A 25,277-nucleotide genomic window follows, 5' to 3' on the forward strand; every position below is an offset into this window, starting at 1 on the left:
ACATAAGATGCAATCTTGTTTTCAAATATGCAATGTTTAACAATATGAAATTTACAAAAAAGAGCAATATTCAACATAGGAGATTCTAAAAATTCTACAATGACCAGCAATTTGAAATTACCAAATAAATAATATAATCGACATGTAATAACACAAATAAATGTTCATATTGCTCCAAAAAAGGAATATATTTAATAGAGGACTTGAGAAAATACAACAAGTATAAAACGAAAGAAAATCTTCCAAACATAAAATTCTCGTAATTACAAAATTTCCGAAATATAAAAATTCCTAGTTACATAATTCTAGGATGAAAAAATCCTGAACAGTTTATAATATAAACAATTTAAAAATTGCCGAACTATAAAATTAGGGACAAAAACTTCCTAAAATATAAGATGTCCTACACTGTATAATTTTTGACGATAGAAAATTCCGTAATTTAAACAATTAAGAAAGTTATTTTCAAAACAAATATTTTTTATTTATTTAAAATACAGAAATGAAATATTTCGATAAAAGATGTTTTTAATTAGTGGCTTCGATAATATAATCTTGTTTCTCTATTGTTATGTTGCATTTAGAAATCCTTTTTCAATAATTATTAATTAATGTTCAGCTTGTCAGACGGTATTGAAGAAAAGTATCTCGTCTCACCATAGCTCAGTTGGTAAAGCATTAGACCAGCAATCAGGAGGACCTGGGTTCATATCCCAGCGGATTTATAGAGCATTTTTTTCAAAATCTTTAGATTAAATAAATATTTTAATCATATTGAGTTGGAACAGTAGACAACCAGAAATAAAAACTAAAATTATTAATTAATTTCCCTAGTCAAGAATCCTGCATCAATAATGAACATTATCACATAAAATTGAAACCATAATTATCGATGTCGAAAACGTACTCCTTGAATTCTTTTGGATTCTGTTAACTTCGCCCTCAGTTTTCTGAAAGTCCCGTGAAATTTACTGAATTGAGTTGATCCATTTTATCTATGTTACCAATTTTTAATTTACCGTATAGACTTTTAATTCAATAAATCCTCCAAATGTTCGATATCCGGTTTTAACGCATCTTTACGTTTCGGTATAATATAGTACGAAAATTGTAAAATTTTGTCGATAGGTGTTGTCTGTATGTCTGTCAGTAAGAATCCTTTCCTGAATGTTGTAACAATGCTAATTTTTGCAGGATTCGTCCAATTCAGTCAGCCTTTAATACTGTTTTTATGGTTCTTAAAATGAAGGTAAAGTTTGTTAAACCACTATTTGAAACAAAATAAAAAAATTCAGAGAATTTTCAAAATTTCAACAAACAAAAAATAGTCAAATTTTAGAAATTTTTGTTAAAGTTTCTTATAGATGACTAGATGACTTTTAAATTATTCGCACACACTTTTCAAATTTGATGAACATTGGAAAAGTTATATACTTTCGAACACGATGAAAATAATTAGAAAAATAGAAAAAAATATTTTTCTGGCAGCTTAAAAAATTTCATTTAAATAATTTACTAGATATCAAATATATTTAGAAACTATCTTAGTTTTATTTTTTAATCCAACAAATATTAAGAAAGTTCTTTTTTTCAAACCTTGGAAAAAAAATTTTGGTGAGTTTTAGAAATTTTTGTCAAATTTCCTCGTACAAGTAAAAAGTATTTGCATTTTATCTAAATGACATTGTAAATTTTGATCTAAACTAAAATGTAATACGCCTTCCAACTTTTGTAAAATGTTTAAAAAAGGAAAAAAAATGTTTTTAATAGGCGTCATTTTTAGTAGATTTGGAAAATATTTGAAAATTATCTTGCTGAAGTTTTTTAATTGGACACAAATTATCGGATACAAAGCGCGATTCGTAATAAGAATGTAATCGTCAAAGCCGTAGGTGCTCTGATACCTCCTTTAAAAACAAATGGAAAAAATATTCAGTTTCAATTTATGTACTGTTATTCTTTGAAAGTATAAATTACAGTTTTGGATTCAGATTATAATATTTATGATATATGAAAGAATTTAATTAAAGAACATACGAAAATAGCGCGAAGCGCCGCGCGCTAAAAAAATGTGCAGACCTAGCGGGCGTATGACATTCTCATCCTAATAAGAAATTTTTGGTTTTATATAATATTTGATTTTTTAAATTTGACACTAGAGTTTTTTTAAATTAAAATTTTTTCAATTTTTACTTTTAAAAATTTGACACAGTTTTTTAAGGCCTAAATTGAAAGAATAAGTTCGTAAATCACCTGTTTTGGATACAAATTAAAAAAGTGACCAATTTATCCTTAATTTTTTTTGTTTTTTTTTGATTAAAGAAAAATGATCAGAGTTGTGGCATTTTCAAAATTGAATAAAATAAAATTGCGCACCCTTAAAAGATCTACAAATTTGTTATTAATTACTTTTTGATAGAGCGCGCAGTTTTTGTTTTTATTATCATAAACAACATTTAAAATAAAAAAATTAAAGTTCTGGACAATGACACAACCTATGAAAAAATGAAATAGACAAAACTTGTTTTTCCAAGAAATATCTAAAATTCATGAAAATTGTTCATAAATAATTTTTGATAGGACGCGTAATTTTTGTTTTGATCGTTAAAAATAAAATTATAAGATGAAAAAAATTATTTGGTTGAAAAACGACACAAGAGACGAACTAATTTTAAACATAAAAGTTTTTTAACCAAAAAATAGCAATAGGTTTGTTATAAACTCTGGGTATAAATACATAAGAAAAGTAAAAAAATAAAATTTTTGGAAAAAGGACACAAGATACAATAATATTTAATTCAACAACATTTTGGCCTTAATTATATCTATGTTGAATTTAAAAAAATTAAATTTATGAAAAAACGACACAAGTTGCAAAAAAATGTTTAATGATAATTAATGTTTAATAATAATTTTTCAAAATAAAAAATTATGGTCAATTTTGTAGGGAGTCTAAATAGTTTTTTTTTATATTTTTAAACTTTCAATATGCTTGAAAAGCTTCCAAATTTTTTGTCTGAAATCTTAAAAAATCTACATTGTGTTAAAAATTTTTGACAGTCTTTAAAGTTTCAACTTATTTTTAAACTTGTTCAAAACTTCTGAATACCTCTTAAACTTATTCCAATTTTTTTTAAATTCATAACTATTCAATTATAATTTATTTATCAAAATTGGCTATTTTTAAAAATATTCCTGAATATTCTGCTGAAATTAATTTTACAAAATAAAAAAATTATTTTGAATTTTACCAAGAATCTTAAGACAATTTTTTTACTATATTAAAACCTTTCATAATCCTTAAAAGGTTCACAATTTTAATTAAAAAGTTAGAAGTGTTTCCTCAAATTACTCGGATTTTTCCTAAATAAGTACATTTTTATCTGTTATTCACACATCAAAATTCAATATCTTCACTCATGAATAAAAATTTTTTTGAACAGAACAATAAAATCAACATTGTGGCGTTTTAATTTTGAGTTTAGCTCTCTAAAATTTCAGCGATTCAAGGCTTCCTGTTTCGAACAATTTAGTTTCGAATTGTTAAGTTTTTGATATTCCGTCTAAAGAAACACTTAAACATTAACGAGCTGGTTTAGAATCGCCCATAAAATCATTTAATTATTATTGAATTTCGAATACACAACCTACAGTTCAATTTTAAAAATCATTAATGCATTTATATTTACAATTGATCAACTTCAAACGTTTTTTGTCAAAAAAATTTCAATCGAACAAGCTTTTAATCTTTTTTTAAGCAAGCCTTCAAAACTGCACTGCAAAATTCATTGAACGAAAAATGTTCCCTATAAAATGAAAATGTAAAATAGAAAATTTTTATGGTAAAAGATTTTAGAATTACACATTGTAAACTTAATGATTTCATCATTGAAAAAAATTAACAATTACGTTTAGCATTTAAAAAAAAAGTGAAAATCAAACTTATTTTAAATTGGATTATATGTATTATGATATAATATTCTTGATAATTCAAGTGATTCGATAGATATTTTTTCTAAAAACTTGTAAAATTTCTGGTCAAAGTAAAAATTAACCATCACTTCCTGGTCTAAAATAATTCCCGGTCATTTCCTAGTTTCCCTGTCCAGCGGTCACCCTGAATCATAATATTTCAAAACCTAATTTCTTTCTTCTCGAATAATAAGAAATATTTTGAAATTGGTGTCTTAACAATTTTTTATTTAAGAATTAATTAAAATAATATATAGTTAAATAATTCTGACATTTTTCTATATTTCAAAAGCACAATTATCCGATTTTTAAGTTTTATTTTTTTGAAGGTATGCAGTCACAAGTTGATTTTCGCATTTCTTCAGTTCTTGGTATCAGCTTGAACTTTTGGTATCACAATGGCAAACATTTATTTAATAACGAAGCCAAGAATGAAGAAACTTGAAAAAAAATATCTTCAAAAAACTAAAGTCGCCTTAAAATATCCAGAATACAGAAATAAAATAATTCCCATTATCGATTGTCATAAAACGTAACCTCACAAATCTCACAATCAGCTGAGTTTGCTCCCTGTTCAACTTAAATGGTTATTCACGATAAAATGATGTCTCATACATCCATGAGAGAATTCGAGACCCTGATTGGCTGCGAGAATTACATGGTTGGGAATCTAAATGGGCTGTCAGGCTCTCTTGCTGCATGTGGATATGACGTAAGAGTGACAGCGCTAGTGTTAAGAATGCATTGTAACATTGATATACCTTACCAGAGTATCTGTACGTAACTACCTGATATAAAATGAGCGCTAAATTTGAAAAATACACGCTGAGAGTCTATGTTTTCTTTATAACTGTATTGAAAGAGGGAATTCGCTTTTTAGTATTATATATAATAAAATTTAATTATCTTATTTGAAAAATAAGATTCTGGACTGCGGGGGAGACGGGGGGTGCAAGTCGCCGTGGCCCCCCTCTGGATCCGCGTCTGGTTAACATTCGTAATCAGTGACCACAACGCCCCAAAAGAACCCACATTAACGCCTTGGGACTTATTTTTAAATGTGTTTTTCTTATTCAGTTTAATTGGGATGAATAATTTAATTCCAAATATAAGCAAAGAAAATATCATTCTTTTCTACAATGATTAACGTCAACTTAAATATAGTAATAAGTTTTTATTAAATGCTCCATATGATATTTGTTACATTCATTATTATATTATAATTATATTAAATTTACATATTCTCCACCCCAAACACAAAAAAACTTCACTGGTTCTTTCAATAAAAAAAAACGTTAAATTCATTCAAGAACGGGAAATTCTCAACGAAATATAGTGAAATTCTTCTATAGCGCCGATTATGGGGATAACGGTGGTTGGGAACTAATTCATTATAGCCCGCTTCGATTTTGTTTGTTCACGCGTGGCATCGATCCTTGGAAGGGCCATGGAAGGGAGGGCTATGCAAGAGTTCCACTGTATTTCAAGTATTTTTTTTCTCGGCTATGTGCCCACCGTACATTTTTAATAAAAGGGTTAGTAGGGTCAGTAGGTAAGAGGAGTGGAAGAGGAAATAGGCTGGCCAGCAACAGGTTGAAGGAAGAGGGCAGTAACGGATCATGCATAAGCTACTTTACCAATTTGGGCAATGTTCAACCCCCCTTCCTCCATTAGAAACATTTAATTTGGTAACCCCCGCCCCTGAAAAGAACGCAGCCTTTAGTCAAAACTCGATTTAACGTTTATACTGGTTTTCTTGTGTGTTTATATCGAGTCAAGTTGCCAATATACCTGTATTGTCCACGTGACTGTGTGATAATAAATTTCGGTACTAAATTAACTCTTTAAATAAAAAATTATTTTTAGAGTAAGTGCTGAAATGTGCCTAATTGAATTTTATGTGACAGTTAATCCGAGTATTATCAAATTTTCAAACTGAAAAATGTAAATTTTTAACCAAAAGTGGAATAGTTAAACTTTAAATTAAAAATAATAATTTTAAGTCATAGAAAAGCGAACTTTTTATGAAATGCAGTGAAACACTTAAATGTGCCTCCCTTCCATAGCCCTTCCGAGAATCGACCGCACGCTGTAGGCAGGTGTAGCGGAAGCTGCACGGGGTGCGTGAGATCTGCGGTTGTCATTCAGGCGAGCACTTAAGTGTGAACAACCAAAAGCGGAGCGGGATATAATGAGTCATTGTCCACCCACCGTCATGACTGTGGTAAAAAAACGTTTTTCTCTGTTCATAAACCTAATATCTCGAAGTTGGCCGAACGGAATTGAATGGAATTTAGACTGAATACAGTTCACCTCATACCATATGAGGAAAAAATACTCACAAGATCCAAATATATTTTCCTAGGCCGGAAAATCCATGGGAAATCGGGTACTTTTAATATTTTATGAATAAACTGACTCAAGCTTCTAGAAATAATGATCATTTTTTATATTAATATTTAAATTTCTTTATTTACATTGGCCAAACTAAAATCCAAAGGAAAATTGGTACCTCCGATTTTTCATTTTCCTGGAAAATTCGATATATTAAATCGTTTTTTACCACTGTGCGTCATCCCCAATGTTGGCGCTATAGAAAAGTTTCGCTGTAGTTGACTTTTTTACTAACTTATTAAACTTTCAATACAAAATGACGAACTTTCTATACAAAACACTTTAATTATCAGAACAAAAATATGAAACTTGTACAAAAAAATTAATTTTATATCAAACAAAACAAAAATTTCCAACAAAATACAGAAACACTCTACCCAAGAGAAGAATTTTTAACAACAAAAAAAAACGAACCTTTAACAAAATAATTCAATTTTAACAAAAAGTTCAATTATTACTTAAAAAAAATCATTTTCTGCTAAAAATTAAATTGGTTAATTTCCAATGAGCAAAGTAATATTTTAATTAAAAAAAAAACGAATTTTCAATAAAGCAGTTTAATGCCTCCAAAAATTTCAGTTTTAATGAAAAGAAGAAGGGAAGAAATTTTTTTCTTAAAGAGTATTTGAACTTTAAAACTGAGTTGGTTAAGTTTACCAAAAGTTTAATTTACTACTAAAGAAGACGAATTTTTAATAAAGTCTTAAAAAAGTTCTAAAGTCTTAATAAATTCTGAACGAAAAAATTAAAATTTCACCCAAAACTTACATTTTAAAACAAAAAAATTAATTTTCTCACAAAAAAATTTATCATCTGGAAACGAGCTAAAAACGTTACCACATGTACTTTTAGAAAAAAATTCTCTAAATTCTAAATCGTTAATTTAATATATGTGTAACGTTATTTTGATTGGGATCCCTTCCCCCTCGTTAATGACTATATATTTTGTGTGAACGCCCCTCCCCCCTAAAGTTGAAAAGTAGTTTATGGACGCTCCCTAATGTATAAAAGGTGAAAGAAGGAGGCAGGGGGGTGTATGCAAAGGAATGTAGAGGCGGAGTAGTAGGTGAAGAGTATAAGCATTAGTAGGGTTAGTAAAGGAAGGCCTGGTAGAGAGAGGTAAAAGTAACGAATGGGTCGAGGGAAAATAAAGGAGGAACCATGTCTGGAGGGAAGTTCTTGGAGCAAAAGCGTGCGGAAATTAGGTGGCTATGTAAAAGCCTCCGGCGATAGGAAAGTATGAGATTGATAGGCAAGTGAGGGGTGAATGTATGTAAAGTTCGGGGATGTGCAGAATTAGAGAGTAGGGGACTCATAAAAAATGTGGCAGTGAGGAGGTAGATAATGGTTGGTAGGATCAGTATGTGAAGGACAATGGAAGAAGGAAAGGCAAGAGAAATTAGTAGAAGCCAAATGTACAAGGGTAGGGGCAGTGAGAAAGAGAAGGGTAGGGGAAGAATAGAGGGGATATGTCGATGGTGGGTGGAGGCAAACGTTAGAATTACTGTACCTTTTGACCTTAAAGTGTTAATGTTCCTAGAGTGGTCCGGTAGGACTGGTAGAGGCAATACACATTAGTAGGAGTATTGGACAGCAATGTATGTTAAAGAATGCAGAGCTAGAGAAGTTAGGGAGGTGTAGTAGGAGTATTTAGGAAGGGTCAGTAAATAAGAATGAGTATTAAAGGATTTTCGAAGTAGTTGGTGACGTGACAAGTGGGGGTTGGTGGGTCGAAAGTTAGGAAATGTCAGCTTGGGAGGGGATATGTGAGTCGGGTGGGGCAGACAGTGGAAGGGAAGTAAGAGGTGAAATGGAAGTGTGGGTAGGTCGAAAAATTCATCTGAATAAATAGTGTAAAATTTATATAGAAATTCTTAAACGAACTTACTGATGTTTATAGTAATCCACCTTTTCATCCACTTCATCACCCTTTGCACATGGTAGCGCTGCTTGGATAACTTTTCTTTCATACGTGTAGTCATCAGGTTTCCGAGGATTTTTCGATTGGTTAACATTTGAAATATCCATCAGAGCTCGAACTATATTGGCCGCCCTAGTATTTTCTTCAGTAGATTTGTCACATGATCTGTCCATATCCGTTTTCGTTATGTTAAAATTTTTTTTTAATGCTCTTTATAGTCACTAGCGAATTCCTGTTCTTATCAGAATTACAGTTCTTTAAGAATCCTGAAAATTTGAAAAAAATTATATTAGTGAAGAAAACATTTGACACTATATTAAAAAATAAACCTTGTAAATTAGTTGCAATCAAAAACTAAATCAGCTAATTTTTTTTGGGGGGGGGGGGTTAGTAAAATATGGCTATATATTGGGAGGGAGTAGGGGGATTTCGAAGATTTTGAGTAGAATTTTCAAGTGAACCATAAAATCCTGTCTTTAAATAATCAAATTCATTTTCTTATACTTACCGACAGAAAGTACCATCAAAGTAAAGACTGCGAACTTCATCCTAAACTTAATTAAAAATATGCCTTAAAACTCGGGAAGTAAGGCTTTCGCTTTGAAAAAAATGACCATTTATATACAAAATTTTTCGAAGAATTTATCTTGTATCCTTTCAAGGTTTGTTTATAATGAGTACAGAACACGCTTATGCGGCACATTTTTTCTTATCAAAGTTATATTTGCCGCACCTTAAATTCAGTTTGAATAACTTGTTCTTCAACTAGATTTTATAATTACACGCGTTTTTCAATTTGATTGCAAAAAGTTAAACATTTTAGAAGAATATACACTTCTCTTTACTGAATGAAAAATCAACTTGCGGTTGGAAGCTCAATTGCATTGTTAAAAATTAAGCGTTTTATTAAAGAACTCGTTTTATCTCAAATAAATTTATATTTTTTACCTGAAAATCTTAAATTTTAAATTGAACTATAATTTGTGTGTTGATGATTTGTCATTTTAGTAGAAAAAACATGTCATTGGTAGAAATTTTAACTATATTGTTAAAAATTCCTTAGTGTTTTTTTGTTTGTAAAAAATTAATATTTTTTTTGGAATTTCAAATACTTTGCTGATAATTAATTTTTTCCTCCAATTGAAGATTTATAATTTTAGTTCAAAATTCATTTTTTTGGCAGAAAATTAAACTATTTTGTTGAATATTCGCTTTTTTCTTGTTGTTAAAAATTTAGTTTTCTTGGGAGAAAACTAATGTTCTCAGTTAAAAAATACGTTTCGTTAAAAACTCAACTTCTTTTTTGAAGATTCGTCATTCTAATTTAAAATGCACTCTCCTGATTTGTTCTCACATATCTTGTGGTATTCAAAAAACTAAGCGACACGTATTTATTCTAATGTGCACAAAATTTTAGGGGGTAAACTCTCCCCCAGTAATTTTTAATTAAAAAATGAATTTACAAACGGGCATGATTTCAACACGAAAAATCTAAAAAAGTATATATCGGATGCGATTATAAAGTAAAGTTTACGTGTGTTTGAATTTTTATTAGAAATTAATTTATAAGGGGTAAACACCCTGAACTGTATTTTATTATATTTCTGCAAAATAGAGTAATTTTCGCATACAAAACAGAGTAGAAAAACTTCCTCACGAAGATGGTTTAAATATCTAAATTTCTTAATTTTCATTAGTCAAATAATTTAATGGGGGTACACTACCCCATAAGATATTATGATTATACAAGAAAATCACTAAATAGGTGTATATTGAAGCTGAAAAATCGAAGAAGAAAAAACATTTCACACAAGATAATAAAATACAGTTCCCATGTTTTTGGGTGTTTTTGAAACTCATAATTTAAACAAATTACATTTGTTTAAATAATTAAAAACTGGTTAATATATTCTTTCTATACACTATACAGTAAGAAATATAATTGCCTGCGTTCTATTTAATTTAATTTTTTTTATTTATCGAAAAAAACTGATGGAGCAAATAAAAATGATTGAAAAAATCTAAATTTATTGAACATTAAAAGAATTGTATGAAAATCATGTAATTATCTAACTAACGTAGAATAGAATACTAACTTGAAACAAAGTTGCTATCCTTGCTGTAATTTTTAGAAATTCTGTAAATCGACAATCAAGCATTGTTTAAATAATTACATAATATTTCAAGAAAAATTCAATACTACAAAAAATGACAAGCAATTACATTGCAATCAAAAAATACGGTAGATTTTACATTTGTTGGAAATTAATGATTGTTCAAAAAATTGAAAATAATTTAAAAAGCTATGGGAAATATCCAAATTATCCATTAGTAACACCAGACCACAAAATGAAATTGAAAATTTCTCCGTCCAAACCAAGTAGACTATACGTTTTCGGGTGCGGTGATCACCAGTCCATGGTCCCTATGACTCTTCCATGTCAGGATCAAGGTCGTTTAAACGTCCAATATGTTGATTTCAGAGATATCGTATTTTTGAGCTCAGTTTCTGAAAAGCAGGAAAATTTACGTTCGAATATATTTTTACCCGCGGATCTCAGTTACCTTTAGAGGTCACATGAAGGTCAAAAACATTCTTTAGTATTTCTGAACCTTGAAGTTTGTCGTGGTTTGCTCATATCGAGGTAATGATCCTTACAAAATACGTTTTCGAATATGTTGATCACGAATACGTAGCCCCTGTGGTCCCTATACCTCAGACTCAAAGTCATTTGAAGTCCAACTTCGTAAATTTGAGAGATATCTTCTTTTTGAGCTTAGTTTCTGAAAAAGCGGGAAATTCCAAATTCGGATATGTTTTTACCTACGGGTACCATTTTTTTCATATTCTTCATCCTGCAACCGTTCCCTTATCTGTGGTCCATTAAAGACTCCTTCACTAATCTTAGCTTCTTAAAGTCTTGAAAACTTCTCAAAGAATTATATAAGGCATTACTTTCTTCTGTAATTTCTTCATAGCGTTAATGAATTGTTTAACCAAACCTGGCTTTTAACACGACAGAATGACCTTACTGGTATAGGAGTATATATTTTGCTATTATGGAGAGAACCAGCTTTTAAAATTTTAGCCGAAGAATGCATAAATAGATGCCAGTCACAATCTTTATACTTAAAGAACTTAAATTCATTTATTAGACCTTCATCCAAGAATGTAGTGCTGCAGTCGCTTGATGATGACGATTGCGGGCCCACTTGCTCACCCTGAACAATTGCTGATACTGGGGTTTCCAAATTCCTGCATCTGATAGCTATTTTTTCTTGTACATGCCATGACAGGTTCAGAAGTTCTAAAGAATGTTTTTGACCTTCATGTGACCACCAGAGGTCATTGCAACCCGTGGGTGAAAAGATACCCATACTTCTTTAAGGTCGCTGAATTTGAATCCTCGGTCAGATTGACTTTATAATGTCAGGATTAATGTCCCAAGGTCGGAACAAAATTTTTCATAAGTGGGTTCACCGAAAGTATGTTCAAAAATTGTAATTTAAGATAAGTATGTGTTTTATTTTATTATTATCTGTACCTATTTTATGGGTGGGCTCCACCCATCAATCCAAATTATTGCGTGGGCTCACGCCAAACCAGCCCACACGGTTCCGACGCCCTTGAATGTGTCAAAATGAAATCGGATTCGGATTCAACTACCTAATGTAAGCCTGGAAGTACTAATTTTCTCTGATCCAATAATTATTATCTTCATTTTCACCTTCACTTCACTTTGACATTAACTAAATTAATCTAAAACCTGAAACAAAATTATTATTTGAAACTTGTCTTCCCAAACGACGAGGCAATTTCTTAAATTTGCGTCCGGACGACCACTTGTTAGTACTAAAGTCACTTCGCGAGTAAAAATACAGCGACTTTGTTTTGACTTGAATTACCTCTTATCAAGACATGCTGAAGTCGAAGAGTTCGACTTTAGCATGTCTCAGATTTGAGTCGAAGCCAGACTCTTATTTTTGCCTTAAATACAAGTTTCTATGTCTTGAAAACACCATTTTAATTTTGTTGAAAAAAATTTTCAAGGGCTATAATCATTTAGAACAACCGATTCTAAATTTTTAACTTAAAAATAGGTAATTTAATCGTTACTAGTTTTTTTATCCAACAATTTTAATATCAATGCTGATTCAAGAAAGGTTTATCTTAAAACAAGTTTACGCCGACTTGGGACTAATTACGCTAAGAGCATCTCATTCAAAATAAGGCCCGACTGAAGACATGTCAACGCCGCCTTACCTCTCGTGACCATAAAAATAACACGAAGGCTTATGTCGTGGCTCAGTTTTAAGACGCAGCCAGACATCGATGCCTTGGAGATGAACTCAAGACATCACCAACTCAAATTTGAGTCAAAGCCACCCTAGTGCTGTGAGGTTCACTATTAGCGACGCCAGGTGGCGCATCGATTTAATTTCCGATAAGGATCCTCTTAGGAAGGATGCGACAAACCATGTGCCTAATCGGGTTGATCGAGCTGTGTTTACTAGAGACTCGCGTTCAGGTTAAGTGGGGGTAGTGGGAAGGAGCTGTCCGTCGGTGCAGTATGTAACTATGTGAATAAGTATGTGTTAAATATCTAAATATATTTGACACAACCTTGCATTCAGTCTGAGGTTAAAAGTAAGATCGTGCTCAGGGAGTCTGACATCACTTCCTGTCCACTTTTCACGGGTCTCTGGAGGGGGAACATTGGCGCATCCTTTCCTAGAGTAGGCCTGTCCAGAGAGGGGAGATCGACTCAATCCACAGATGTTTCAGTTCTACCATCAGTCTCTCTACTCAGCTTCGGCTGTGGTCGGTTTCTGAAATGGATAGGAGGATCCAGTGCTGTAATCACATAGTATCTCGGAAGGTGTATTAGGGCGACTGACTTTAAAATAAATATGTGGTAGAAACTCGATTTTCTTGGTTAAAAAATCGTCTAATTTGTTAATAGTTCAAATTTTTGCTTAATAATTAATCTATTTTCTTTTAAGTTTAAGATTTTCACTTAAAATCTATTACATTTGAAACGTTTTAAATGTTTGAGAAATCGCCTTTTTGTAAGAGAATGCATATTTTTCATTTTTAAATTAAACTACTTGTGTAGTATTGCTTTAATTTATTGAAAATCGGTAAAAATACGTCGTTTTGCTGTGCTGTCAATTGCTGCCATTCAAATTTGTCTTGGCTTGTTAAGGGTACTGTACGAAAACTGAAACGTTGGTAATGCAATTTGATTTATTTTCTATTTTCATTTTGAATGTTATTTTATTGTAATTGGATGATAATAAAAATAAAAAACACGACAGAAAGAAGAAGAGAGAGAAGGGAATGTGGTTGGCTGCCTTCTCATTTTTCTATCCCCTTTTTTTATTACAATAGAATTTTTTGTTTTCGTTTATTCGTTTTGGTCCAAATTTGATCGTTCGATTCTTGTTTTTTTTTAACTGGAGTTTGCATGAATTTGATTATTGGATGTTAGATAGGATTTTTAATTTGGATTTTAATCTTATTCAAATTTCTTAAATTTTTATTCAAATTTGTTCAAACATTCTTGCATTTAAAGAACTAATCTTCTTTCCTCGTGCAACGTTCATCATTTTGAGTTGAAAATTCGTATTTTTTGGTTGTAACTCGATTTTCGTGGTTAAAAAATTGTCAGATTTGTTAATAATTCAAATATTTGCTTAATCGTTACACTATTTTATTGAAATTTTAAGATTTTCACTTGAAATATAGTAGATTTGAAGCATTTTAAATGTATAAGGAAGCGTCTTTTTTGTGAGAGAATAATATACCAACTATTCATATTTTCAAATTGTTGCAATAATAATAAAATCATATTTCTGTCGAAAAAAGATATAATGTTTCAAGCTTAGGATATCAGTAAACATTTCTCTTACGTTCGAGTTGCATCTTACATTTACAGCATTAAAATAAAAATATTGCATTTTAAATTTGTCGCCCTAAACCTGAAGCACCTACTTTACATTTTATCTGCGGTACTGAATTCGGCAGTTTGCATCACGTGGTACGCGCCACGAACAACCACGAAGCCTCTCCGGCAGCGAGTGGAGGTTGGTGGTGAGGTTAAGGTCCAAAATCGCTTTTCGTTTCGTTATGACGATTCTCATGCCTAAAATATGTGGTGTTTAAGTCGAACTCCCCTCTCTGGACAGACCTGTCCTAGAGAACCCTTACTTTCTGACACACTCTACGTTAAGTGAGGAAGAAAGGAAGCGTTGGAAAGCGTGAACGACTAGATAGCGTGTGGCCATCTATGAGAAAAGTTCTGGCGACACATTCCAAACTCTGATGCGCCATGTGTTTATTGATTACTGGGAAGCATTCGCCATTGCTTAATAGGACAGCATCATTATCACCTTGTAAAACTGGGTTCAATAACTTCGACAGATTGCAAAACCTTACTTGGGTGAAGGGCTGCTGTCCTTATTGGGTACCATGAAGCCATGACTGAGTTGCTGATATGCAAACGTCCCTACCTATAAAAAGCCAAAGCTCAAAATGTGTCGACACCGCTAAGGATACCTTTCTCTACCATTAATCTCTCAGCCGACCTGATTCGTCTCTACTGTTTATCTTGCAAACAGACTCCAGAATCCGTGGACAGGACGCCGTTTTGATGCAGATAGGACCGAGACCAGATTCCTCCCTTTGATGACACTTTTTTATTTCCTAACTTATTTCCACACTTAGCACCACATCTAGTTAAAAATTGGGGATGATAAATAAGCAGCACTAAAAAGGTGGGCTTTCTCCCAAATTTTTATATTTATGGAGAAAGCAACACAAATTATTGATGAAAAAAAAACACTTGAGATGCTTATAAAAATGGCGTTGCGAGGGAAATTAAGTTAATAAATAAAAAAGTGCTTGTTAGGCAGGAATTTGAAAGCGTGACCCACTTATACAATAACCTTAAAAAAATCTAACGTACCTTATTATTGGGAGGATTAGTAGGGTTCGTAGAGAAGGGAAGTGGGAGAGAAATTAAATGGGCAAGTGAGGGGTGTGTGGAAGAGGGCAGTAACGTATACAAATTGAAATTAGGTGCAGGGTGGAGTATGAGAAGGAATGTAGGATGAAGTAGTAGGTACGTAGTATTAGGGTTAGTAGGGTTCGTAGAGGAAGGGCAGTGGAAAAGGGTTGTATAAGTAAGGGGTCGGCTGAGGGGAACTCAAGGAGGAGCTGTGTCAAAAGGGAATTGATTAGAGCGAACGTGAGGGGAAAGTGGGAGGCTGTGTAAAAGACTCTGGCAGTAGGGAAGTGTGAGATGGATGGGCAAGTGAGGCACGGTTACATGGAAAGATAGGGGAGGGGCAGTATTGGATGGAATTGGAACTAGCTAGAGTATAGGAGTAAGCAAGTAGCGAATAGATTGTAGAATTAGTATTAGAAGGACACTAGAAAAAGGAAGGACATAAGAGAAAAATGGAAGTACAACAGAACAGTCAGTAGCAGAGTGAAGAGTAGGGAGAGAAGATAGGAAATATGCTCATGGTGAGTGGAAGCAAATTACGGAACGAGTTTCATAGGCTGGGATGAGTGGGAAAGGTGAAAGGCATCAGTAGGGTTATTAAAGAAGTGTCAGTGGAAAAGAATTATTAATTTCAATGTCTTCAAAAGAGAATTAGAGGAAGGAAGTTATTGGAGGAAACTCAGGCGCTTGGAGGCTTAACTGTTTAAAAAATGTAGAGGTGGAGAAATTAGATATGTCTAGTAGGAACATTTTGGAAGGGTCGGTGTATAAGTAGTATTGAAGGATAGGGGGAGCAGAAGATTAGAGAGAAGCAAGGGTGGGCGGAGGAAAAGTAAGAAAATGTCAGCTTGGGAGGGAGCATTTTGGGACGGGTGTGGAAGAGAGGAGAAGGGAAGTAACGGGTCGGTTAGAAATGTGGGTAGAGGAAATGCTTTATCGCGAATCATAGTGTGAAATTTGTATATAAAGCATGAAACTAACTTTATCATGCCTATAGAATTTCATCTTTGCGTCCACTTCCTAAGCTGCCGCGCATGGTAGCCCTGCTTCGAAAACTTTTTTCTCATACGTGTGATCATTAGAGCTTGGGCGAATTTTTGCATTTCTGGCATACAGAAGATTTTTCAGAGCATTTCCTAAGTTGGCCATTCCATTTTTTTCGTCAGTAGCTGAGTGACATAATAGCTTTGCAGTTTTCATATCCGCATTCGTTAAGCCCAGAATTTTCCCTGAATCCGCCGTATTGTCCAATGAAACGTTCGGGACAAAATCAGAATCACAGTTTTTTAAGAACCCTACAAATTTGAAAAAATGGTATGAGTAAAAGGAAGGTTGACACTTGATTACAAAATAAGGCCTACAAATAAGGTGTCATCCACAAATTAAATGAGGCAAAATGAGGGGTGGGGGATTTGTTAAAATCTTGTTATTTCTTGGCACGGATTAGCATGGAGTTTGAAGATTGTACGTGAATAAAATTTTTAGTTAGAAAACCAATATAAGGATTTTACAACTAAGCTAAAAATCTACCAGGAATTCGATTACTTTAAGCAAAAGTGGAATTTTTAAATAAACAATTAAAAAACTGACTTCAAATAATTAAATTTATTTTCTTATACTCACCGACAGAAAGTACTATCAAAGTGAGGACTGATAACTTCATAATGAACGTAATTAAAAATACACAAGAACAAAAACGGGAAGTAAGACTCTCTATCAAAAAAACTATAACTTTTTCATTTTTCTGAAGTCAAGATACAGATTTGGGGCAATTTATATACTGCATTTTTCGAAGAATTTACCTTGTGTCCATTCAAGATTTTTTTATTATGAATAGAGTTTATTATGAATAGAGAATAATTATGTAAACAGTTTTTTGTTGAAAATAATTTTTTTTTCTTTTTCCATCGTTATTAAATTTTAAGACCAGGCCCACCGTTTTAGTGTTTCTTATTTATTATTCCAAATATTTAACTTGATGTGGCACTTTGTGTGAAAATAAGTTGGTGAATAAAAAAAGTGGTAAGGTAGTAATATGATCACGTGATCCACTCGCCACATAGCCGAACATGTCCGAACCAAACAAACATCGTTTGTTTGGTTGAGAATTTTTCTATTCTGTAAAGATTTTTTGTATCTGCAGTCAGAGAAAAATAATTTTTTAATTAAAATTAAATTAATTTAATTTAAATGAATAGAACCTGATAAAAAAATCTAACTGCTTTTGTCTCAAAACTTCAACTGCTTTGTGAAAAATTCATATTTTTAGCTTGAAAATGCACCATTTTAAATGAATATTTCTGTAAGTAAAAAAATACATTTTGGACGAAAGAGTTAAATCGTAAACAAAAAAAGACATTTCATACAAAAAGTTAATCGAAATAAATCGTAACAAAATCATCAAATTTTCAAATAAAGAAATGAATTAAAAAAAAAGATGATTTGTGAAAGTTGCTCGTTCGATTGAAATTCACCATTTTTGTTGAAACTTCATATTTTTTCTTCAAAATTAGTATTTTTGTTAGAAAATTATTTGTCTTGTTTAAAAAATCATCACTTTAGTTGAAAAGTAATTTCTTCGGTTAAAAATTAATTTCTTTTTAATTGAAAACTAAATTTTTAGTTAATATAATTTAGTTAGTAAATCACGCAAATTTCAAATTTTTTTCCTATGAATCTTTGGAGTCTTTTTTTAATGTAGGGTGTAGATACTCAATATTCAAAGTTTTATACCTCCATGAAAAATGCATATTTCTTAAAAGATTTAACGCAGTTTTAAAGTGTCAAGCAAGACCTTTTAAAAAACTAACTATTTTTTATATTTTTTTTCCAAATATATGCAAAAGTAGTAAAAAAATCCTTTTTCTCTAATGATAGTTTGTTGATAGATCCTTATGCTACCTGCAAAAACAAACACTTTTCTCTTGTAATTGTGTAAATAACTTAGATTCAGTCAAAAGAATTAAGAATTGTTTCGGAAGTCATGGGAAATATTTAAATTGTCAATTCGCAATCATTTTTATAAAAAGACTACAAAATTTGCTGAACATTAACAATAATATTCAAGAATGCAGTTTAATTATTTTGGGTTATATTTGGGGCGCTGCGGGAACAGCTCATTTACACCAGCCCCCCCTACTATTAATTTCCTGGTTTTCTACAGCTCACTGAATTGCTCCCCAAATTCGCTCAAAGACGCTACTGATAACAAATTTTGCACCACAAAACTATAGTAGTTATATCAGGTGTTACTGGGGGGGGGGGGGCATTCTATGCCCCACACCATTTGAAAAATCAATGTTTCAATCAAATGACTTTTAAAAATCTTCAAATGCGCTCACATGCGCCATAAGGAAAAAAAAGTACGCTACATTGATAATCGATTTATGAGAAATCAAACTCGGGGGGCGGGATGCTGGCAAAATTGTTTCTAAACTAATAATATTTTTCAAATTCAACTCAGCTATCTCGCATAACTTTGAATACGCTCAAATGCGACACCACTAAAAATATTGCGCTAGCTAATTAACAAAGATATATGGGGGGGGGGGGAGACGGAGGTATTCAATATTTAACAGTAATGTGTAATATAAACTTGCGAAGATTGATTCATATGTCCTCAAATGCGCTCATATGCGCCACAAAGAAAAAATTTTAAGCCACGTTTTTGTTGGTCATCACTCTGTACAATTTTGTGACCTCCATATTTAGGGCAATGTTCAGGATTTCAAAAAAAATAGTAATAATGGCTTATTTGAGCGCATTTGAAGTTATTGCAGATAGCTACGATGAATTCGAAACAGTGTTTCCAGTTAAGAAGAATTTCGCCCCCCCCCCCCCGCCCTCATTTGATTCTTGCGATCACCATAAGAGCATAATTATTATTTGATTGTACTATAGAGAAGAATTGATCATCGTCCAGATTTTTAGCAGAATAAAAAAATATATGTTTCGGGTTCCCAATTATTACGATAACGCCTTATTTAATGGTCATGTAACGAATGGTTCATGTGACAAGATTCCTACCTTACCCACACATGTTTAATTTCCTAATCCATTTTCACATTAAGCACTATATCCTGTTAAAAATTTAGTATACTATATAAAAAGCAGTAAGAAAGGTTGGTTTGGTCCTACATTTTTATATTTATGGAAAATTTTTCTTTGGTAAATAATTTTTTTCTTGTTTTTAAAAAATAATTATTAAGACTTAGGCCAGACCCATTTTTTAGGGCTTCTTATATAATATCACAAATTTTCAACTCGTTGTGGTGCTTCATGTGAAAATAAGTTTGGAACTAAAAAAATGTCGGCAAGATAGAAATCTGGTCACCTGACCCAATGGTCACATGAAACAAATTCAGAAACTGTTCGTAGAAAAATCAAACGGTTTGTAAAAAAGTTCGAAATTTGTGCTTATCTTCCTTATAGAAATAAGATTTAATACTTCATTTTTTTTAGAATCGAAAAGCTGTATTTAAACTTTCACCATAAATGCCGAAGAAAGATTTCTTAAAATAAAAAACATAGAGATTGAATTTGACAACATATTTGCGTAGTATAAGGAAGTATTCAATTGAAAAAAATTATTGCGAAGATTCATAAATAAAATATGTATTTATTTCAGTTGAATTAATATGTATTTATCTTTGATGAATATTTATTTCATTTAGAAGAAATATTTGTTTGGATTAGTGCCCATCGTATTCTACATTAAAAAAAATTTCGTTTAACCAAGTTTGTAAATTATTAATTGTTTTGAATGATTTATTTTTACTAATGAAATGAAAAAATTCCTTTCAATATAGAATTTATTTGTATGTGAATTCAATATTCCATTCATCTGAAGGAATGCTTCGCTGCTAAAATTGCATAAATTCTTTGTATTAAATAAATACTCCTTTGGAGATCCAATATGCTTTAACGTATCTAGAACTTTTGAGTCAAAGAAATAATTTTGATAAATTTACGACCTATTTATTCTATTCAAAAAATACAGTCAAAGAATTTTTTTACGTCAGAAATAGATATACATCTGGTTAAAATGGAAATTACTGCTGTGGAAGAATATATTCTTGCTGCTCAGAAATGGTATTCAAGTAAATACACTTACTTTTAGATGTATAATAAAGTCGTAACTTTGATGGTTTTGTAGGTCGTTACAAGGGGAGAAACCTTTTTTGATGGACCATTGTTTTAAAAAATTGTATAGTTGACATACACAAAATATAATGTAGCATTTGTTTGGAAGTTTAATGTAATAATAATAAATAATCATAAATAATATAATAAGAAATTTCTGGTTCTAAATTTTTTATATTATAAAAAGTTTTTTGTGTAACCATTTTTTTTGCTTTTTTCATAATTATAGAAATTTAGGACTAGAAAAACGTTTTTTCGTGCTTCTCATTTAATTCCCTAAATTTTCAACTCGATATCGCGTTTCGTGTGAACGTAACTTTGATTTGGAAAAAATAAAAAATAAATTTTTCAGGTGACGCTCACATGACCTTAAAAGTTAATACAATTTTAAAAGTAGATTTTATTTTTTATTTTTACGGTTTAAAAAAAATTGTCAAACTATTTCAAGCACAGTCATTACTGATACTTGGAACAGATAAAGCATAGTAGCATCAAGTGGAGTACCTACTTAGATCGACACACCTTATTCTAACTATGGTGACAATTGGTGGTTAACCTTAAAAAATAATTCCTGTTGTGCGCTAATATGCTCTGTGGTATTGGTCCTAAACTACAAAACGTTTCAAATCAGTAATTTAATGTAGAAAGTAATATTTATTTGTAATGCTCGTTTTCTTTTCCATAAACTGAATAAATGTTTCTTCCGACAGATATCATTATTCACATTGCATTCCAACAAATGTTGATTACAATAAAACAAATGAATAATTAAAACAAATATGCTTGAATGTTAATTAAAAAAAAAATTCATCTCAACGAAATGCAAATTTAATCATTTACAAAAAGTATTTCCTTTTATCAAACAAATATTTGTTCGTTTTTTTTGACCGCATCAAATTTTGATTAGCAAGTTACTTTGAAAGTTATCGTGTCTTTAGACTACAAACAGAAAGCTTAACATAATTTAGAGAGAGCTTGGGAATGTTTTGCGTGTTTATTGAGTTTACTGAAAAACACATTTTGAAGTCTTCTATTGACCTTTGAGGGAATACCTAAAGTTGCATAAAACGAGTTGTTTTTCCAGGGAAATTGGAAGAGTAAATTGAGCGCAAAAGAAAGTGACGGGTTTGACGTCAAATACTCGAGAAAAAGATTAGTTATCAGGTTTCGTAGCGCAGTAGTTAGAGTTTTGAATTTCAAACGTAAGGGTTCAGCGTTCGAGTCTTAGTATTGAGGGAAAAAAGTTTTATATTTTTTTTCATTTTTCTCAAATAGAATTCGTTTAAGTGAACTGCTTTAGAAAGTTTCCTTAAAAGCCTCTATATCCCCGTTTTACGTAACGTTCGTAGTAAAGCCTACTCAATAATATATTTTCTGCGTGTAATATTAGCGATCATAAATTATGATAATGTAAAAAAAATCTGGATTAAATTGACAATAAAAATACAAATTGGCATCGACCACGGCCTTGATGAAATTTTTACGCCGTCCTAATAAATTTTATCTTGATGTTTTTAAAAGCGATTATAACCTTGTTGTGTCAGAACCAAGACTTTTAGCAGGTGTTCTTTGTTCCCATTTTATTGCTTAAACAAGACTAAAAGAAGAATAAATATTCACTCAATATGAACTATCAGTATAAAAGACAAGAAGCTAAGAATTTTTTCAGTCTGTTTCAAAGAGAAATTCGTATTTGTAGAGAAACATTCATACTTTATTTATACTTCTCACGTAAAATGGTATTAAAAATAGTAATTCTGATGTACTTTGTCAATGGTTTTATTATTTTGGGATTGGCCGGACCTTTTGATAACGCAAAAAAAATTGTAAGTTGAAGAAATTTTTTGTATATTTCCGTAAAGAACACTCAAAAGTAGTTGACTTGGTACTTGACTTAACGATTTTTTACTTGTAAGTGAATAGTTTTCTTATTTTTATAGTAAAATAAAATATCGTGTTGAAATGTTAGTAAATGGAAGAAAATATAAGATAGAAAGTGGTTAGTGTGATAACAAAATTAGTGTGATAAAGAGAAAACTTTCAATAAAAATCAAAGTTAGTTATTACCTTTTCTAAAACAAGATAAAGATTATAGGTCTTATTATTTGTAAAAAAAAGGTGACTGTTATTATTTATTCCTTTGATCAATTATAAAAAAAACTGTTTACGCTTTAAGAAAACTCCAGTTCGTAATTGCGTGACCTGGTATTTTTATATTTATTTTTCATACACAAAGCAACTTATTTGGAATTTTCTAAATGATGAATTATCACAGGATAATTTTAAACAAAATTCGTCGTAAGTGTAATATCTGTTTCTAATCTTCATTGTATAATACCAAAATCGGTCAACAGTTCGAGGCTTGATGAACAGGTTAGATATACCAATTTTTGCTATAAAAAAGGAAGTACAATAATAATTGGTAAATAACATCCTTATATCTATTTACGTGAACAAATAATTTTGTAATCAATTTAAAATAGGTAAGTTGTTCAATATTTCGGAACTTTTAAACCAAATTCAAATTAGCCCTATTTACTAATATCGTTATAAATGGCAAAACATTGTTAGCAAGCATTAATTATACAAAACAGTGTATGTTTAATTAACAGTTACAAATGCCAAAACTTTCAAAATTTGGATTCTATTGAGTCATTTACATATATCACACTTACCCGTAATGGCGGAAAATCTGAAGTCACTCTGCCAAAGAAAATAGAAAAGATTTTTTTACGCAATTTTTTTCATCAAAGAAGTGAAAGACAGAGTAGAATTTTTTATTTTTGCATTTCTTATTTTTTTCCTGGAGATTTTTCATAAAATCTTTATTATAGACAAATGGGGATTCTGTCCGATTGGATAATGGCTATAAGATAAGCATCAAGAACTGGAAAATCAGCTTTTATTTTTAAAGTATAAACTTTAATGGCTCAGACACTGGTTGACTGACATTGGATTTTATTTAATTTTTCAAAATCTCAGCGCGATATTTTATTGAATAAAAATATTCTAAAGATATGTCCCCATGCGACTATCACATGTTACAAAACCTGAAAAAATATTTGGCAGGTAAATATTAGGCATAGGACTTTTTGAAAAGCCTTCGTGATACACCCACAAACTTTGACGATGTATTTTTCATAAACAATGACTGTCCAAAATGTGAAATTCGTGCACTTGGACAGAAATTTAATCAAATTTACTTCCTATATCGAAAATCAAAAACACGTTTAATCGATGTGCATCCCCCCAATTATTGATTAAAATAATAGAATAAAGTAAGGACCGGCCGAACAATATTTATCTAGGTGAGTATTGCCGTACAAACTAAAACGATACCTAAGTGACTTTGCCACTTAGGTCAACTTTTTCATTGCCAAGTTTAAGAAAAATAACCCTAAACGGCAATGTGACTTCTGTATCTTTTCAGTTTGTACGGCATAATAAGTTAACGTAAAAATGTACGTTGCAATACTAATCGCATTTTGAAACAGTTTACGTGAGAGATAGGCAACAATGAATTTAATTTCTAAATTTTAGGGACACCCTGTAGACTTTAGAAAGATGGCTGATTCCACAGGTCTTGTGGTGAAATTATTATTTTGAGTATAGTTTTAAATGGAACTATTTTGTTGATGCAACATTATATCTGTCGAGACTTCCGTTACTGATACCCTAACATCAAAAAATAATACTTGAAGAAGGAAAAAATATTGTCTCATAATTTAATAGGAAATATAATTAATAAGAAGTATTAAATAAAAAGCTGAATTTAAAAAGGGTGTACAAATATTGAATCATAACTCATTGGTAATTGGTACCTTTGACATATTTTAGTAGTATAAATTTAATACTTAAACTATTTATTACTTACTATTTTACCAAGTTTAACAAGTTTTCAAAAGAAATATCGGAAAATTCGTTTTTTTTCATTGTTATTGAAAAATATTAGTTCTAGAAAAAGAGTATCGACATAAGAAAGATCCATTTTGATCAGATCTCTAACTTTTATACAAAAGATTATTGTCGAAAGATAATATTTTTCATGATTTTTCCAAAAGATTACAAAAAATGATTAATTAAATTTCTATGAAACTACGTTGTAAATCCCTTGAGAAGATTTTTGAGAACCTCCATTTAATTCATCAAGTGAATATTTTTGGGTGAATTTTTGGAACTATACGCGATTCATAGTAACAAATTCAAAATTTTATTTTGATTATAAAATTCTTGAAACTCTAATTTTTGAAATAATTTTCAGAATGATGTGGTTGAAGATTACGGTTATCCGTTTAAAATATACAATGTTGAAACAGAAGATGGGTACATTCTGCAAATACATAATATACCTTTTGGACGAAACGTATTAAAAGGGAGTCCTAAAAATAATAAACCAGTGGTTCTCGTCATGCATGGAAATTTAGGTTCTTCAGCAGACTGGGTTGTAACTGGTCCCAGTAACGGTTTAGGTAGTGCACAACTATACATATTTACTAACTTATTATTCTTTATAGTGTATTTCATTGATATTTAATTAATTGTTATATATTAGTTTATATATAGTATTATTATATTTTATTATTATTACAATTCTTCTACAATATTTTCCAGCTTTTCTTTTGGCTGATAGCGGCTACGACGTATGGCTCGGAAATAATCGAGGGAATACATACTCTAAAAATCACACGATGTTTCTGGAAACAAGTTACGGATTTTGGGATTTTAGGTGAGAATTTGATATAACTTTAACTGTATGAAATGTTTTATATATAAATAACAAAGTTATAATGAAAATAGTACAAATAAGAGGAAACTCGATAATTAAATTTTTACATAAT

The 25,277-nt window shown here is 31.0% G+C and overlaps 1 protein-coding gene across 1 annotated transcript in view; it reads left to right on the plus strand.

Moving 5' to 3' along the window:
* LOC117175279 (lipase 3-like) overlaps positions 1–25,277 on the plus strand; it is a 56,523-nt gene that overhangs the window by 27,164 nt on the left and 4,082 nt on the right. Inside the window, exons 3-4 of the mRNA XM_033364988.1 lie at positions 24,701–24,908; positions 25,051–25,165. Of these exons, the coding sequence (XP_033220879.1) occupies positions 24,701–24,908; positions 25,051–25,165 (323 nt within the window). The remainder of the gene's footprint in view (positions 1–24,700; positions 24,909–25,050; positions 25,166–25,277) is intronic.

This window comes from Belonocnema kinseyi, chromosome 6, assembly GCF_010883055.1.
Source record: "Belonocnema kinseyi isolate 2016_QV_RU_SX_M_011 chromosome 6, B_treatae_v1, whole genome shotgun sequence".
In the NCBI taxonomy this organism is placed as follows: Eukaryota; Metazoa; Arthropoda; class Insecta; order Hymenoptera; family Cynipidae; genus Belonocnema; species Belonocnema kinseyi.